This window comes from Aplidium turbinatum, chromosome 14 (assembly GCF_918807975.1).
Source record: "Aplidium turbinatum chromosome 14, kaAplTurb1.1, whole genome shotgun sequence".
Lineage (NCBI taxonomy): Eukaryota > Metazoa > Chordata > Ascidiacea > Aplousobranchia > Polyclinidae > Aplidium > Aplidium turbinatum.
The window spans coordinates 7,591,859-7,607,796 of NC_137485.1; the positions used below are offsets into that span (position 1 = coordinate 7,591,859).

Genomic DNA, 15,938 nt, shown 5'->3' on the forward strand with positions numbered 1-15,938 from the left:
AAAGCCTTTTCTACAGGTATACCAAACCGCCAAAACTATCAAATATTCGCCCATCAGACAGCAGATTAGCCATTGTTACATTGATTCAATGTTTGCAGACGTTGAATCAATGTAAAAATGGTGGATTTTTCTGCCTATCAGACCAATTTAGGGGGCAAACATTTGAATGGAAGAGTTTTTTTTATACATATAGATAGCTATTGAATGCAGCCAAACATCCATGAAACGCCATTCAACATGTAATATATCATTAAAAGGTTGTAATAGCATTAAAAACATTTTTTAGGGGCTAAGATACAATTTTGTTAGAGCGATTGCTCTTCCAAGGCCCTTCCTCCGGGAGCTACGTCCCTGCGGCATAAAGTCTATGCTATTGAGTACATTAAAGTGCTGTATATACAGTAGAACATTGCGGGGACGATTGATTAGAAGCTGTCAATACCAACCCATATCAATACAAAATCAAATATTCGCCCAAAATCAAAAATTCGCCCTAATCAAAACCCAAAATCTAATCAAAACCCAAAATCAAATATTCGCCCTTTCTCAAATATTCGCTGTCAATACAAACTCGAAGAATTTTTGGCCAAAATTAATCACCAACCAGATATTATTGCAATTTCTGAAACTAAAATAAAACCCAATTGTGTTGATAACTTTAACCTCATCGAATACAAATTTTTACACAAAAACTCTCCTACAAATGCTGGTGGCGTTGCACTTTACATTAAAAATAATATTGCATATTCTATACGTAATGATATTAGCTTAAATGTACCAAATTGTGAAGATCTCTGGATCGAGATAAAAAGTAATTCTCAAGACAGCGCAGTCGTGGGTGTCATCTACAGGCATCCTGGACCAAACATTGATAGTTTTCAAAACAGGATAATATCAACTATTGCGGAAATTGAGAAGACGAAATCACAATATATCATTTGCGGAGACATCAACATCAACCTTATGCATGAAAATAAAACCCCTAAAGTAAAAGAATATTTGGACTCACTTGTGGCCATAGGTTGTAATTCCGTGATAAGCCATCCAACTAGATTTTCTAAAATTAGTGAACTATCTTTATTGGACCATATTTACACAAACATTGAAAAACAACACAAAACCAGCGGTATCTGTTTATATGATGTTTCTGATCATTTACCAGTGTTCTTGAGCGTAACTAATTTGAATTTCCTTAAAACCAAACTTCCGAAATTGACACGATGTATGCGGCATTTTGACAATGAAAACTTTTTATCTGAAATGCATGTTGCTATGAACTCCCTTGATTTCACAAAAAACAACGTCAACACACAATTCTGTGAATTCATAGATGCGTTCCAAAAAACACTCAATAAACACGCACCTGTAAGGAAATTATCCCGCAAAGGAGTTAAATTGCAAAACAAACCCTGGATCACAAAAGGAATTCTTAAATCCATAAAGACAAAAAATAGACTATATCGAGCGTGCTATAAGCACAAAGATGACATGAAAATAAAGAAATATAAAGCTTACAATAACCGCTTGGTGCATATAAAAAGAATAGCTAAAAGACAACACTACACTTATTTATTTGAAGCAAACAAAGCTGATGCATCGAAAACATGGAAAGTAATTAACGAATTGATCACTAGCAAATCCAAGTCAACGTCATCGCTTCCCACCAATATGGAAATAAATAACATTTTACACAAAACTGAATCAACCCACTTTGCAAACCTATTGAATGAGCACTTCACCAATATTGGTACTAATATGGCAAGTAAAATTAAACCAACTGGCGTATCCTCTTCAGATTTTTTAACAACAACATGCCAATCCAGTTTTTTACTTGAAGACATCAATCCCAGTGAGGTTTCAAACATCATAATGACATTGAAAACAAAAACTTCTCCTGGAATACACGATATCCCGACAAAATTCATCAAACTTGCAAACTGTATTATTTCACCCATTCTTGCTCGATTATACAACAACTGCTTTGCTCAAGAGACCTATCCAGATCCACTGAAGCTGTCTAAAATCATCCCAATACCAAAGGTATCCAATCCCACCGCTTTAACCGATCTCAGGCCAATATCTCTTTTGCCCACTTTCTCTAAAATTCTTGAAAAGCTTTTGTACGAACGAATGATTAAATTTCTGGATAAAAATAATATATTAACTCCCAGTCAACATGGTTTTAGGACAAACGATTCGACAGAACTCAGTATAACTCAGTCTCACATATATGATCATTTACTCAAAAACTTAAATAACAATAACTATACGTGCTCCATTTTTCTTGACCTGAGCAAAGCATTTGACACTGTTGATCATGGAATTTTATTGAACAAATTATATTGTTATGGTTTACGTGGAAAAATATGGAACTTGATGAAGTCTTATTTAACCAACAGACAACAATACACCAAACTTAACTCATTATCATCAAACTTTTCGACGGTCAAATGCGGCATCCCCCAAGGGTCAGTCCTTGGTCCTTTGTTATTTTTATTATATGTAAACGATCTACCTACTGCGTCCTCTTTCATGACCACTCTTTTTGCGGATGACACCAGCCTAAACATGACACACCATAATTTGACTTGCCTAGAACAACAAGCCAATGAAGAAATAAAAAAGATTGATGTATGGATGAGAACCAATAAATTATCGATTAATTACACTAAAACTAATTTTATGATCATTTGTAGAAATCTTCCTGTTGCAAAATCGTTCTCTCTCACCTTAAACGGCCAAAGCATTAACAAAACTGATCAAGTAAAATATCTTGGAGTAACGATGGACCACAGATTGAACTGGAACGCCCATATCTCTGACCTTTGCACAAAATTGAGTAAAGTATGTGGCATTGCTTACAAAATCAGATACTATGTCCCATTATCCACATTACGATTAATTTACTTTTCATTATTTAAATCAAATCTTCAATATTCGATAATTAATTGGGGTAGGGCCGACAAAACGTTAGTACACAAGGTGGAAGTGATTCAGAACAAATTTATTAGAGCGTGTTTGTTTGGTGACAGGAAAACTTCGACGACCTACATGTACAGCAAATTTCAGGTATTAAAAGTGAGTGACCTTGCAAAGCTGGCATATGCACAGTTCATGTTCAAGTACGAAAATAATTTTTTGCCAGCATGTTTCTCTGGCTACTTTGTTAAATTAGACGACATACATCAACATGATACAAGACATAAGGCTAAAACCAGATTTTTTCTTCCCAGGTTTGAAACAAACTTTGGCAAAAAAACACTCCATTTCTTGTGTGTGCAAGTGTGGAGTGAAATTTCACACGATATAAAAGATTTACCGTTCCATTGCTTTAAAAAAAGTCTCAAAAACCAACTGTTACATGAATATACATGCGTACTTTAAGTGCTCAATACAAAGGATAACTTACCTTTACAGTAGGCCTATATCATCATATCGTACTTATTAATATTTGTTCTCTACAGTTATTAGTATCAAATTGCCCTGTTTTTGTATGCTTCACATAAAAATTGTTGCAATTCGGTGGTGGTATCCACGTTTTTCCTCGTTATTTCAGGAAAACTTTCGCAAGTGCTGTAGCCTATTATAGCACACAATCACTAATTATTGGTGGTTGGTCAATTCTTGGTCGTTGGTTTGAATCTTCATCCTCGGCGTACTCAGTCTGAGAATGCAGATTCAAACCAACAGTAGTTGTTTTTCAATCTCAGTGGCGAACCCTTTTTATTCAATGAAGTAGTGTGCCTGCCTCTGCACACTAGTGTGTATGAATGTGTAGTTAGATTTACTGTGATGGGGTGGTGGCTGACTAGATGACTGCTTATGGTCTTTCGCTACCATCCTGATTGCGCCATAATCTAACCAACAGTTGTACAATGCATTGTTTTGACAATTACATTTTACTCTGATTATTTGTTAATATATGGCGCTGTTAAAACAAAATAAATTGACTTGACATATCCTCCTACCGTCAGTTTAAACTGACAGCACATTTAGATGGTTTCTAGATTACAAACCGTTTTGTCGAAACCCAGTTAGTATGTTATGAGGTTCGTAAGGTCTGTACAGTGTACCTAACACTATAGTACATTTAGTGAAATTCCGTTTATCCTTCGAAATTCCGGTTATCCTTGGATATAACGGATCAAACTTCTAAAATGGATATTTTTTGTTGTTCGTAATTATAGCGGTGTCAATTTTTACTGGATCGCGTTATAGTGACATAAACCATAAAATTAGTTAGAACTAACATTGCTGTATCCATATTTTACATACTTAGAAGAAATTAATTGTTTGTTTAAGTTTTGTACCATTTCCGCTTCCGTCAGTTTAAACTGACGCTAGGGGGCAGAAGGGAGCATGTAAATTGTAAATGATTTTACAAATTATGTGCAGAATAGTTGAGTTTAGGGGTTATTTTGCAAACATTTTGATTCTCAAGCAAAACGTTGATATAAATTAGCAAATGAAAACTTAATCTAGGTCAATTGGTGAACATAATATGGTATAACTGTTTCATTTTCAAGTTAAAAGTAGTGATATATCATACACCTTTTGATTTCATACAGCATAGCAATGGCAAAACATTTGCATGATAGCAACAAATTGACAGCTTTTGAAGCATTGGAAGCTCTTGAAAGGTTAGAAACTGATGAAGAATCAATATCAGAAGTCATGTCTAAAGCAAATTTAGTTATATTTCCTCCTGAAGAGGATGGCATGGACATTCTAATGGCATGGCATTAATTTGGGATTTGAAGCTCAGTAGCTCATTTGATGCAACAATTGCAACATCTACCTCCACAAAGCGAGTACAGTTCCAACTATCATGTGGTTATGGACACCTTTTTCACAAGTCCGGGACTTCTGCGGCACCTTCGTGAAAAGACTATTGCAGCTGCAGGAACAGCCAGAGTTAACCGCATGGAAAATCCTCTCCTCAAGCGAGTTACTGAAGTTGACAAGTTACACAGAGGTGCCTCGGATGTTGCTGCGGAGACATCACATAACATTGCTGACTATCCAATGGAAAGACAGAAAAGTAGTAAATGTTCTGTCAACCTTTGCAGGAAAAGACCCACTGCAAAAAGCGAAGCGATATAGTAAGCAAGAGAGAAAAAAGATTGATATTCAGCAGCCAAATGTAATACACGTTTACAACTAACACATGGGTGGTGTTGACCGTTTGGATCAAAATGTTTCAAAGTATATGATCAACTTGAGAAGCAAAAAATGGTGGTGGCCATTATTTCGTTTTTGTATTGATATGGCAGTCAACAATGCTTTTCAAATATATCGCCATCGCAAGACCGATGCTGGTGAAATTCGTTTAGATGCTCTGGGCTTCAGAAGAGCAGTTGTTGAAAGTTACCACCAGCTTTATCGAAAAGATGTTCCAGATATACTGTTTCCGGGACCCAGGGCATCTCCGCAACCCCATATAAAATACAGCACTGCCCAACACTGGATCATAAAAGGGAAGCAACGCCGCTGCGCCAAACCAGGATGTTCTGGAACATCCCTTTATTTTTGTGAAATCTGCAATGTTGGCCTACATCCTCAGTGTTTTAAGGAGTATATACCACATGAAATAGATGATGTCAGAATTGGGCTCTTTCAGCTGAACTCAAGCCGGGTGAACATGTGAGACGAATTGGTTTCAAGCCAATATAAAGTACATTTTTACGATAAATCAATATCGCCAGACGTTGAATCAACCAAGAACATTACTATCTTTTGATACTGTGACATTTATTTGATTCGTTAACATGTAGTGATTTCTTGACTTTTTTGTCCTTTTCCATTATTGCTTTGGTTGAATACGTATTAGACTAAACACTGACTGAGAAAACTTTTTCGTATATATTTTATATGCCCCCTCCTGCTCCTAACGTCAGTTTAAACTGACAGGCCAAAAATTGTTGATAATTGTCCCCACCAAATTTTTTTTTCAAAAATATTGTTCAATTTGGTTAAGATACCTTAAAAATAATATACATACAAAAAATTGCAAAAAAAATTTTGATTCAGGAGGATATGGGTTGATACTGTTTGCAATCCACGTCGGTATTTAAAGTAACGGCTCATAAAATAATTTTATTGTTTAAAACCAAATTGTATCCAACACGTTGCAGAGATACATTGCATACTTTCATAGCTTAAATTTTCCACAATCGCATACGTACTAAGGTAGACTACGCTACACAACCCACTGCAACAAAACATACTGTGACATAATGACTGTACTTGAATACATGTATGGCAATATCTACTAATACATAATAATGATGGTGACAAGAATATTGCAACCCATGAAAATGCACAGCAAGTACGGTTATACTTTCACATACACGTCAAAACTGTATGAATTTAATTGTACCAACTCCATGTCAGTACCAACCAAGTTTTTAATGAATTGCAACTACGGCGCCTGCATAGGTATGAGATAATCGCTGATAGGTAAATGGTTTTACTAACAACCGTAGTCAATCGCGACAACAAAATTGAGAAAACACAGCAGGCTCGATTTGGACGGAAGCTGGTTAACTCGAGCCAAAACAGGGAGACATAGCCCAAGGCACTCAGGGCTAAGCTAGTAAACCACCGGTGGAACTTTAAACACCAGGTCAATAATCACCACAAAAACCTATCAAACACCTTTTTGCATAGTTCATAAATCATTGATAATCGTCGGCCCAATCATCTTTGGGGCTGAATAATACTTGCAGTCGGAGGGAGGCTGGTTGTCTATTACAACGGTTGAGATATTCTCCCGAGAAAATCCCGCCTCTACAAGATGATGGATTTGAGACTCCTGCATGAAATGCACGGGATTATTGAAGCATGTAAAATCGCAAAAGCAAAAGAATCACATTTGAAGAAGGGACGTTCTTCCCGGCCATCAGCACAAGGCTGATCACTCACTAGTACAGCGAGCAGCAGTTGTGATTCCCTAACCATAACGGTGTACCGGTAGCTTCCACGCTAGCCATTCAGACCTCCAATAAACGATTCTTGCTACAAATCGGCTGCCCAAAAAGAATCACATTTGTTGAAAATTTATTTTAAATTAGCTTAACATCTAAATACTTCTACAAACGTAATAAAAATAATAGTAAAGGTAATAAACAAGATAATAGTCAGCAAATCGCACCTCAAACATTTTTTCAATGTCATCAAATTTCGTTTTCATCAGTTCACCCCATGACGTTAGATTGCAATATGTAAGAACTCCCCCTGGCTTCAACAGGCGCTTGGCATGATCTTTGATGAACTTAAACTGGTGGGTATGCCAGTCTTCTTCAGATAGCGGATATGTGTCGTACAGAATGCCTTGCAAAAATATTGTTCTAAATTCAGTAGAATTTTTCGTACTGGGGCTTGTACAAAACGTACGTTGTACATTCCAAAACTAAACACACTTAAAGAAATTATATTTATAGGCCTATGGTATGAATCATGATTCGAAAGGTAATCCTTTAAAAAAACAATAATTTTGTAATTATATATTTATTTCGAATACTAATAAGCCAAAAAAACTTATGATTGTGTGATTATTCATTATTCAATGAGTAAAAAGACATAGGCTTCAAATAAAACTTGGCAACACTGCATGAAACAACCCATGTGCAGGGCTGGAAAAAATGCTTGGCTTCCCGGGAATCTGTTTTTTTGTGAAAAAATTTCCCGTGGTTTACAATCACGATAATGACATCATAATTACACATTTACATGTTTTCTGGCGAAATACCTCTCGCAAAAATATATTATAGACGGCCATTTGTAGCTTCATAGTTCCATTAAACAATCTTGGTATCGTATTTTATTCGTAAGCAGGCATGACGCACTGTTTGTGCCTGATATGCCCACGTTGATCGGAATAAATTGGAACAACAATAGGTATAATAAATTAGACGCCGCAAGCTTACAAATTAGATCCACTGACTCACTGACTACCGTGTGAATGTCATGAAACAATACGCCATCACGAGCCGCCTGTTACGTACTTGACAACCGTAATGCGAATCAAATTTTCTTGGTGCGCATCTGCAGCTATGTGTCTTGCTATGGATTTTTTTAGTGAAACCAACTGGCTGGTTATTGTCGGCAAAGTCAATTCCAAGTGAAAAGTCGTAATAAAATACTCCAGCACCACATCGAACTTTAACACTAATGTCGGTAGAACAAGAATCACATATTAAAATGTTGTTGTCTACATCCACAGTAAGTTTCGCAATTTCGCTTACTCTTTGAATAGATTTACTACTTTGAAGTAATATTTTTACAGCAGAAACTTCGTTGTATATTCCAGATTTTATTGCAACAATTGGGCGAGATTGCGTTGACGTGTCTGCTAACAATTTCATTTCTGTGAGTTTATCGAGTATCTTGTCTAGCTTTTCGTTCATTTCAGAATTATTTTGCGATTCAGCTCCAATTGTAAGATGACGTGTTTCAGGCTGGTTATCCGTTGTTACGATTTCCGTGGGTTGCGCTTCCAATAACTCGACGCCACTGTCTTCGACTTCTTTACTACTAGCAATAACACCTGTTTCGTTTGTTTTTTGTTATTTTTGTTGTTGTCCTTGATTGTTCCCCTCGTCTTGGGGATGTGGTCTTTTCCAAGTGGATGAGGAAAACATTTCCGTTGACCATATTCTTTAATAGGAAAACCTCGATGTTGCTGACGGGTATGTTCGCTAAGTCTGTCTTTTCGCATAGACACCCTGCAAGCCAATAACCATACCTAATCGGAAACTTTGATTAGATGCAGCAGCCACATCTAATCGGAAACTTTGATTTAAACGTTGGCGTAGCTGCCATTAGTTTATCACCAAGAATTACTGAAAATACACGCTGAACTGAAGTGAATATAGAGCTAACTTGAGTTATGCCAATAGTAATAATAACGCCAACACGGGCAGTCGAATAGCCGCTTAGCATCGGCAAGCGTTAATAGACGCGGGCGCGTTTTGCTTACGTCACCGGGCAAGCGTCTATACACGCAAATTTTTGTTGCTTAACTTTGGAACAACGTTTACGGTCGTATACAGCTTGTATCGCTTCGGTGAATTCCCTAAAGCTTCTATTATCTATCAGAAATAGTTTGGGTTCAATAAATCATCGTTATGGTTTTGTGTTTACAAGCTGGTGTGTTTACAACAGGGATATCTATAACTACGGGATTGGAAACTCTGTGGAACTGAAAACCATTTTATACACCAGTAGGGTCATTTTTCTTTGTGCGCTGCTGTGATAAATAATCACATAAATTGACCTCAAAGGGTAGCAAGTAGTAGGCTAAACGAACAACCAAAAGTGTAATCATTAATTCACCTGTAAATTGTAAGGGCTATGCTTGCCTGGTTTGTGTATTTGTTTGTATTCCATTAGTGCAGTTATGTTGTATTTTGTTTGCTGCTTAAAAAATTTCCAGAATGACTATTGGTTTTAGTTCTGATGACGTCGTAAACGGATTGGTTTCGCACTGGATCAATCAGTGAACAAATTGATGATACAACAGCATATTTCACTGATTGCTGAACACTCCTCATTTACTTCTGATCCGATTTGCAGTACGCACAATGCTAAAGAACAACAGTAGGCTGTTTCTGGACTCGTTGCATTCATTCATTTTTTGGATTCATCGTTTTTTTTTTCTAGCAGCGTAAATGTACTTTTATGCATCAATTAGTTTATGTGAGTGTACATTTTGTATTATTATTGCAAAATCTAACTTTGTATATCTTTTAGTCGGTATTTTATTTTGTTAATCTTTCTGTAGTCCTAGTAATGTGATGACCCTACTGATGTATAGCACTGGATAGAGTTTCCAATCCCGTAGTTATAGATATCCCTGGTTTACAAGCAGGTTTGAGAAATTCAGTTCAAACTGGCTATTCAATGAGTCTTTCCACGTTGATTCAAAGCCTGGACACGTTGAATTCATATTACAGTCAAAACACCAACAAAAAATTTTGCAAAAAAAAAAACGCCGTTGGCATGGCACCATGACGTAAGCGAAAACGCCGACCCTAAGTGGATAGAAGGGAAAAACTTCCCGCTGAGAAATTAAATTAACACTTTCACTGCAAAGGCTAATCCGCTAAAAGCATCCATTGACTGCTGAATTTTTTCCCGTTGTGCACACGCCAGCATTTGATGAATGCAAAATAGCAGTAAGCTTACCATTGGTATACTGGAATTTACAATTATGACATCACAATACCAAACTTTATTTCGTAAATAACGTTTCTTATAAATACGCATTTGCGACGTTCGTATGAAGACGTAGTAACGTGATTCTTACGGTAAAAATTTCCCGCAAACCAGCAAATTTCCCGGGAATGTCATTCCCGGATTCCCCATTTTTTCCAGGCCTGCCCATGTGATTGCATGAATAGATTTACAAATAACTCACCATCAAAATGATTACTTGGCAATACAGAAACAACATCTTCCCACATTCCCTTGAGTGGAATCACCTAAAGTTTACTAAATTCTAGTTATAAGTGCCAATTGAGCACTTTGCACACAACTCACAAAAACATAGTTTTCACTTAGAACAGGGGTCACAAAATGGCGGCCCGCGGGCCGCATGCGGCCCGCCACGCTGTATCGCTGCGGCCCGCGGAAGGTATCAGCGTACAAGTATAACCAAAAATACTTTTCTTGAGGGGGTTAAAGAGCACGAAGGCAAAAAATACTTTCCTGGAAGCATATTTTCGCATTGCATACGATTCCACCGACCGACCAATCAGATTATAGTTCTAGGTGGGGGTTGCTTAAAGTTATTCCAATGCGATGTCCAGCCACACTGTCCCAGTGGTTGATTAAAACGTCAGTTTTCGAATTTTGAAATTGTCTGTGAGCATAGGGTTGCTTATTTTAAGTTTGCAAATGTCATGTAAACACTAGTGCGAGTTTCACCGTTATTGTGTTTCACGAGCAGTGTTCTCTTTATGCAAGTTTTTGTTGGCAAAATGGGTCGGTGTGCCAACTCAATTTATAATAAATTGGCAACATATTACATATAAATTTAGAGACTTTTTCTGATTGTATTATGACAATATTTAGCTTAGTAGGCCTACTGCAAAATGTTTTTTTTTTAAGAAATATGGAACGCTTCACGATTTTGCGTGCCATCCTTGCGCAGGAGCCATGCTAATCTGTATCGTTCCAATTATTATAGTATATGTACTGCCGAAGCAAGTACTGCAAAATATTGTTAATCAACAAATTCTTGCCATGCTGATGAGCACCGCAAGTGACAGTTGTCTATAATAAAAGAAAGACGGTTTTATAGATTCTCACAAAAAGGATGAAAAACCAACTCATTGCTTTTTTAGAGGGAAGACTGTTCATAAATTACGATTTTTCGGTGATTTCCACGAGCGTTTGTTTCATGGTACCTGGTGTGATAATGTCTAGTTTAGCGTTGGTGGTGCCTTCAACATTTAGTTGCAGAATGGTCACTCCTTGACCTACAACAGCTGGTGCTGTTCGCCCTGACAAGGGCGCTGTGCTTGGTCTGGGGGTACCATTCTGATGAATGTTCTTCCGCATAACTTTATAGCGACAGTTGTAGCAAGTTTCCCAAAGTCGGTACTTGCGGGGGCGGTCAGGTGGAGGTACTTGCTTTCGTCGGCAGAGAGTGCTGCTTGTGAGTGTGGTGAAATGCAGACGGCAGCACACATTATCAAGGATTGCCGGCTATACAGATCTCCTCATGGTATGGAAGGCCTAGTTTCCATCGATGACGACACCAGGCAGTGGTTAACCAACGGATGCCCTGACATATAGCTACAACACGAGAGAAGATGGTACTTGGTTTCTTTTTCCTTGTTATTGGAGCCTATTTTTCGCTGATATGTTTGCAGGTCACTATTGTTGCCTGTATTGCGATGTGTCAAACATTTCCTTGTTTACTGAAACTGTTAATTGCAAGATATCTTTTGCGAAGCGAAGTAACAACACCACTCTTGCTTGGCGATGAATATTCTGATGAAACCGCTCGCCTCGCTATAAGTGCACAAAACAAGTGGCCTCTATTTATTAGGCATTGTTAAAAAAGTCAAAAGTGTTGTAAAAGGAGCTTGGCCTGGCAGTAGCGTTGTTCGATTAATTTTGTTGCTACGGTATTCTAACATAAATATGAACAACATGTAACGCTGGATACTGGGTACGAAATGCGTTCTTTTCTAGCATAAGAGTCAACCTACCTAACATTTTATTAGTGCGGCCCGCCATAGCTCTCCTTAGTGCCAAAGTGGCCCGCATGCAAAAAAGGTTGGTGACCCCTGACTTAGAACGAACATGCTTTTACTTAGAAGGCTACATGCTTTTTTGCTGTGACTCCAAAAAATGTTTATTGACTGGGTCGACACCTTCTGCAATGAACACAAGCTTGAAATCGACGGCACTTTTTTAGCCAACATACATACTTTATTATTTGTTTAATTACTTTATGGCAGTTGCAAATGCCACATTTGAAAGGTAAGTATCATATATATAACAGCTGACGATTAACACAGACTAACAGTTTACTTACAGTATGAGGCTGCTGATTACCCCATTTTTGCAGTCTATCAAACACTCCATCATTGCATTCAATGATCCAATGCTCAGAAATATCAGCTTCTTCAATCTTGCTTGCAGCTATAGCCATTCCAAAACCAATTTCAAGAACTCTACCACCTACCAGTATACAATATACATTGAGCATTTAATCATTACTTTTTAGATAAAGTCTATATTTTCCACATATATTATACAGAATGCAGTGACTATTCTTACAGTATATTGTGAACATAACCTCTGAGGCTATATGCACAATTGCACATTGCACGCGTCCATTCAAGCATGGCATATTTTTTCTTTTACCTTCTCTTTTAAAGCATAAAACAAAACAACAATGATGAAAAATTGCATAATATAACTTCTAAATTCAAGGGTTTTTTCAACTGAATTGGAGGCTCGTTTGCTGTTTTGTAAGGTCGGGTATTCTAAAGAATATCAGTTTGACACTGCCCAGAAGCGATTTTTAAACTAAATTCTGATTTGAAGTTACTTAATCGTTACTGCTTTTTAGTGGTGAATTTATAATTTGCGTAGCCTACAGCCCAATTGTTTATGTCTTTTCAAATAGGCTAGATAAGTAATAAAGTTAGAGTCCTTTTAATTTGCTGGAATTTGAGAATTTCTCTGGATAAGTTTTCGTTTGTCATAAAAAGATGTAATCACATTTGCCAAACCAACTTGCACGTGATCTTTGTTTCAAAGCACCACATTTTTGCTATTAACAAGTTATACTAGTGGCTGGAAAAGTAACATTATTGTTCAAAAAAGTAGTTTCATCAATGGTCAGTTCAGTTTGTTTTTATTTCTGACCATCACAATAAAAAACAATAGTCTATATGCCAAAAATAGCATATATATATGTCTAGAAACAGGTAAAAGCAACAAATGCAGACGTTATTAATGTGCCTAATACCAAAACAAGACAATCAGGCTTAAATATGGCACGATCACAACACCTAATGTATATAGGCCTACTAATATTAGAGTTAGAGCTCGACTGATATCACTTTTTCAGGCCGATACCGATATATACCAACTACGAAAAAATTGTTACCAACAAAGTTATTAAGCAGCAAACCAGTCCAAGAAAGTTTATGCATTGGTTGCCGTAAAGGAAAAATCATTCTTACTACTAATCACAAAAAAGAAGAAGAAGCAACCAAATGCAATACTGTTTTGTGTTCAATTCAATAATGTTCAACAGTTTCAAATTGTATATAGTTCAAACAACATAGTCCTCTTAGCATTCATGCCAAGAAGAGAACATCTTTTGTCATCGTAAATCAGTCCAACAGTGCTGAACACTCTTCGCTGGAGACAGAAGTAGGGGGTGTTCTGTGATACGAATCCACTTGCAGCGTGCAAAAATGGATTGTGTGCAGCCGTGTGCACGTAATTAAAACAAGATAGTTTAAATGCACTCTTTACAAGCACGCTTGAGCAACTTGTGTTTCTTCTAAAGGCATGTATGACTGGTTTTGAGTATGCTTTTGCTGGCCGATGTTTATCGGCAAAAAATAGCCGATACAATATAGCGGCTACTCCTGATATCGGCCGATAAACATCGACTGACCGATATAATAGTCGAGCTCTAATTAGAGTTTTAGTTTTGCAGTTTGTTTTGTTTTATTGCTGTCGCAACCGCATGCATAAGCATGCGCGAATTCAAATTAACATTTTGCAGAAATATACATAGCTGACGTATTGGCTTACAGCACGCCTGAGCGCATATTGAGGGCAAACATCATGCTCAACTGAAGATGTGCATATAGCCTCACAGGCTATATTCACAATATACCTACGGTAAATATAGCCTTTGCCTATAAAGAAAATAGCTTCTGAGGCTATATTCGCTGTACGTCACTTGAGCATTATGATACATACCGGTATGCACTATGCAGTGATATGCACCCAAGCATTTGCAAAACGCAATGCTGTGCAATAATAAATGAAGGTCATAAAAAAGGCAAGGTTATAAGAAGCAAATTTTATCAATCCAACAATAAACTAGGCCATATGAGGTGTTGATTTTAAAATATTTGCCTACCTTTACTTGATGCTATTGTAGCGAGTAGATGCATGTACGGTGTTTCCCATCTTTCCATCACAGGTTTGCCCATGATTTGTAAATGAGTGTCAACGGCATTATAATCTGCACTAGCATCAGTCCATGCAGGTTTGCAATCTTCGCCTGAGTTAAAAATAGGTACTTTCCCTACAACATTCATGGCTGTTGAACAAACTCTACATATAACAAAAGTTTTGGATATGCTTTGAGTGCTGTTGATAAAATCAAGAATTATGTTTAATAAAGTCACCGTACACTACACCCTTTAGAACAACAGCATTTGAATTATCTGCATGATATTGGTTACCTGTAATTTTAGATTGACTTTAATGAAACGACACAAGATTTGGACAAGATTATTGGTAAAGTAAAAACCAATTGCAATCAGCCTAGCAAAATCACATGCTGCAAATCCTGGGAGGAGTTGTAACATCAAAAGCCACTACTCTTCATATTCGGTACGGTAAGTCAACACAACACTGAGGTCCCCAGCAACAAATTTGCCCGCTATTTTTTTATGTTTGCAGCCCAAATGATTGTGAGAATCTTTGTCTTCAGATCATACAAGTATGTGAAACTGCCAAGATTAACCTAGAGCTTAAAGAAGCTTTCTCAGTCCGAGGATAAAGATTACCTCAATCAATCAGACAGTAGCTACCTGCCACTCCCAACTGTGACCTATCCGGCAGGGTTGCCAGATTGATAAAACAAAAAAGGCCAAATGCATCCCCAAAAAAGGCCAAATTATAGAAAAAAAGGCCAAATCTGAGGTTTTGTTCTCTTTGTTGAAATCAGTGGTGTTTTTGCACTTACTTTCAACAACAAATTAGATAATATTTACCCAGTTTCTATTGTTCTACATGTTATCTGTTAAAGAAGAATCGCTTAGTAAAATTCCTGAAAAAATGCAATCCATAAAATACAAACAGATAGGTATGGAAACAATTACAATACAACTGAAATATGCATACAACATTAGGCTGAGCGTCATCCTGTAGACTAAAAAGCCATTAACGTCCACCAGTGAGACCTAGGTGACTAGTGAGAAGGAGTTAATATTGGCATATCACTTAATGCAATATGAAATAGTATATATATACAATATTTATACCCAATATAATTACTTGTAGGCTACATTAAACACCCAAAACTACAAAATCAAAGAAATCAATTGCATTTATGTCCAACATCGTTCCACAATGAACACTCCTTTTTATAGGAAAGCTAGCGCCTCTGCCATTTCGTTACTGCTAGTTTCAGCATAAACAATATCAGATGTGAAACGCCTTAT

The 15,938-nt window shown here is 37.1% G+C and overlaps 1 protein-coding gene and 1 non-coding gene across 2 annotated transcripts; both read right to left on the minus strand.

Moving 5' to 3' along the window:
• Positions 1–2,989: 2,989 nt before the first annotated feature.
• LOC145783076 (guanidinoacetate N-methyltransferase-like) lies at positions 2,990–14,855 on the minus strand. The gene is made up of 5 exons (XM_082594849.1): positions 14,627–14,855; positions 12,551–12,696; positions 10,421–10,484; positions 7,154–7,332; positions 2,990–6,814 (listed from the first exon to the last, which is right to left on the minus strand). Exons 1-5 carry the CDS (start codon positions 14,805–14,807, stop codon positions 6,671–6,673), a joined length of 714 nt encoding a protein of 237 aa, XP_082450975.1. The 5' UTR covers positions 14,808–14,855; the 3' UTR covers positions 2,990–6,670.
• LOC145783746 (U6 spliceosomal RNA) lies at positions 11,111–11,215 on the minus strand. Its single transcript, XR_014290960.1, has one exon. It is a non-coding gene; the product is annotated as a U6 spliceosomal RNA (small nuclear RNA).
• Positions 14,856–15,938: the final 1,083 nt, after the last annotated feature.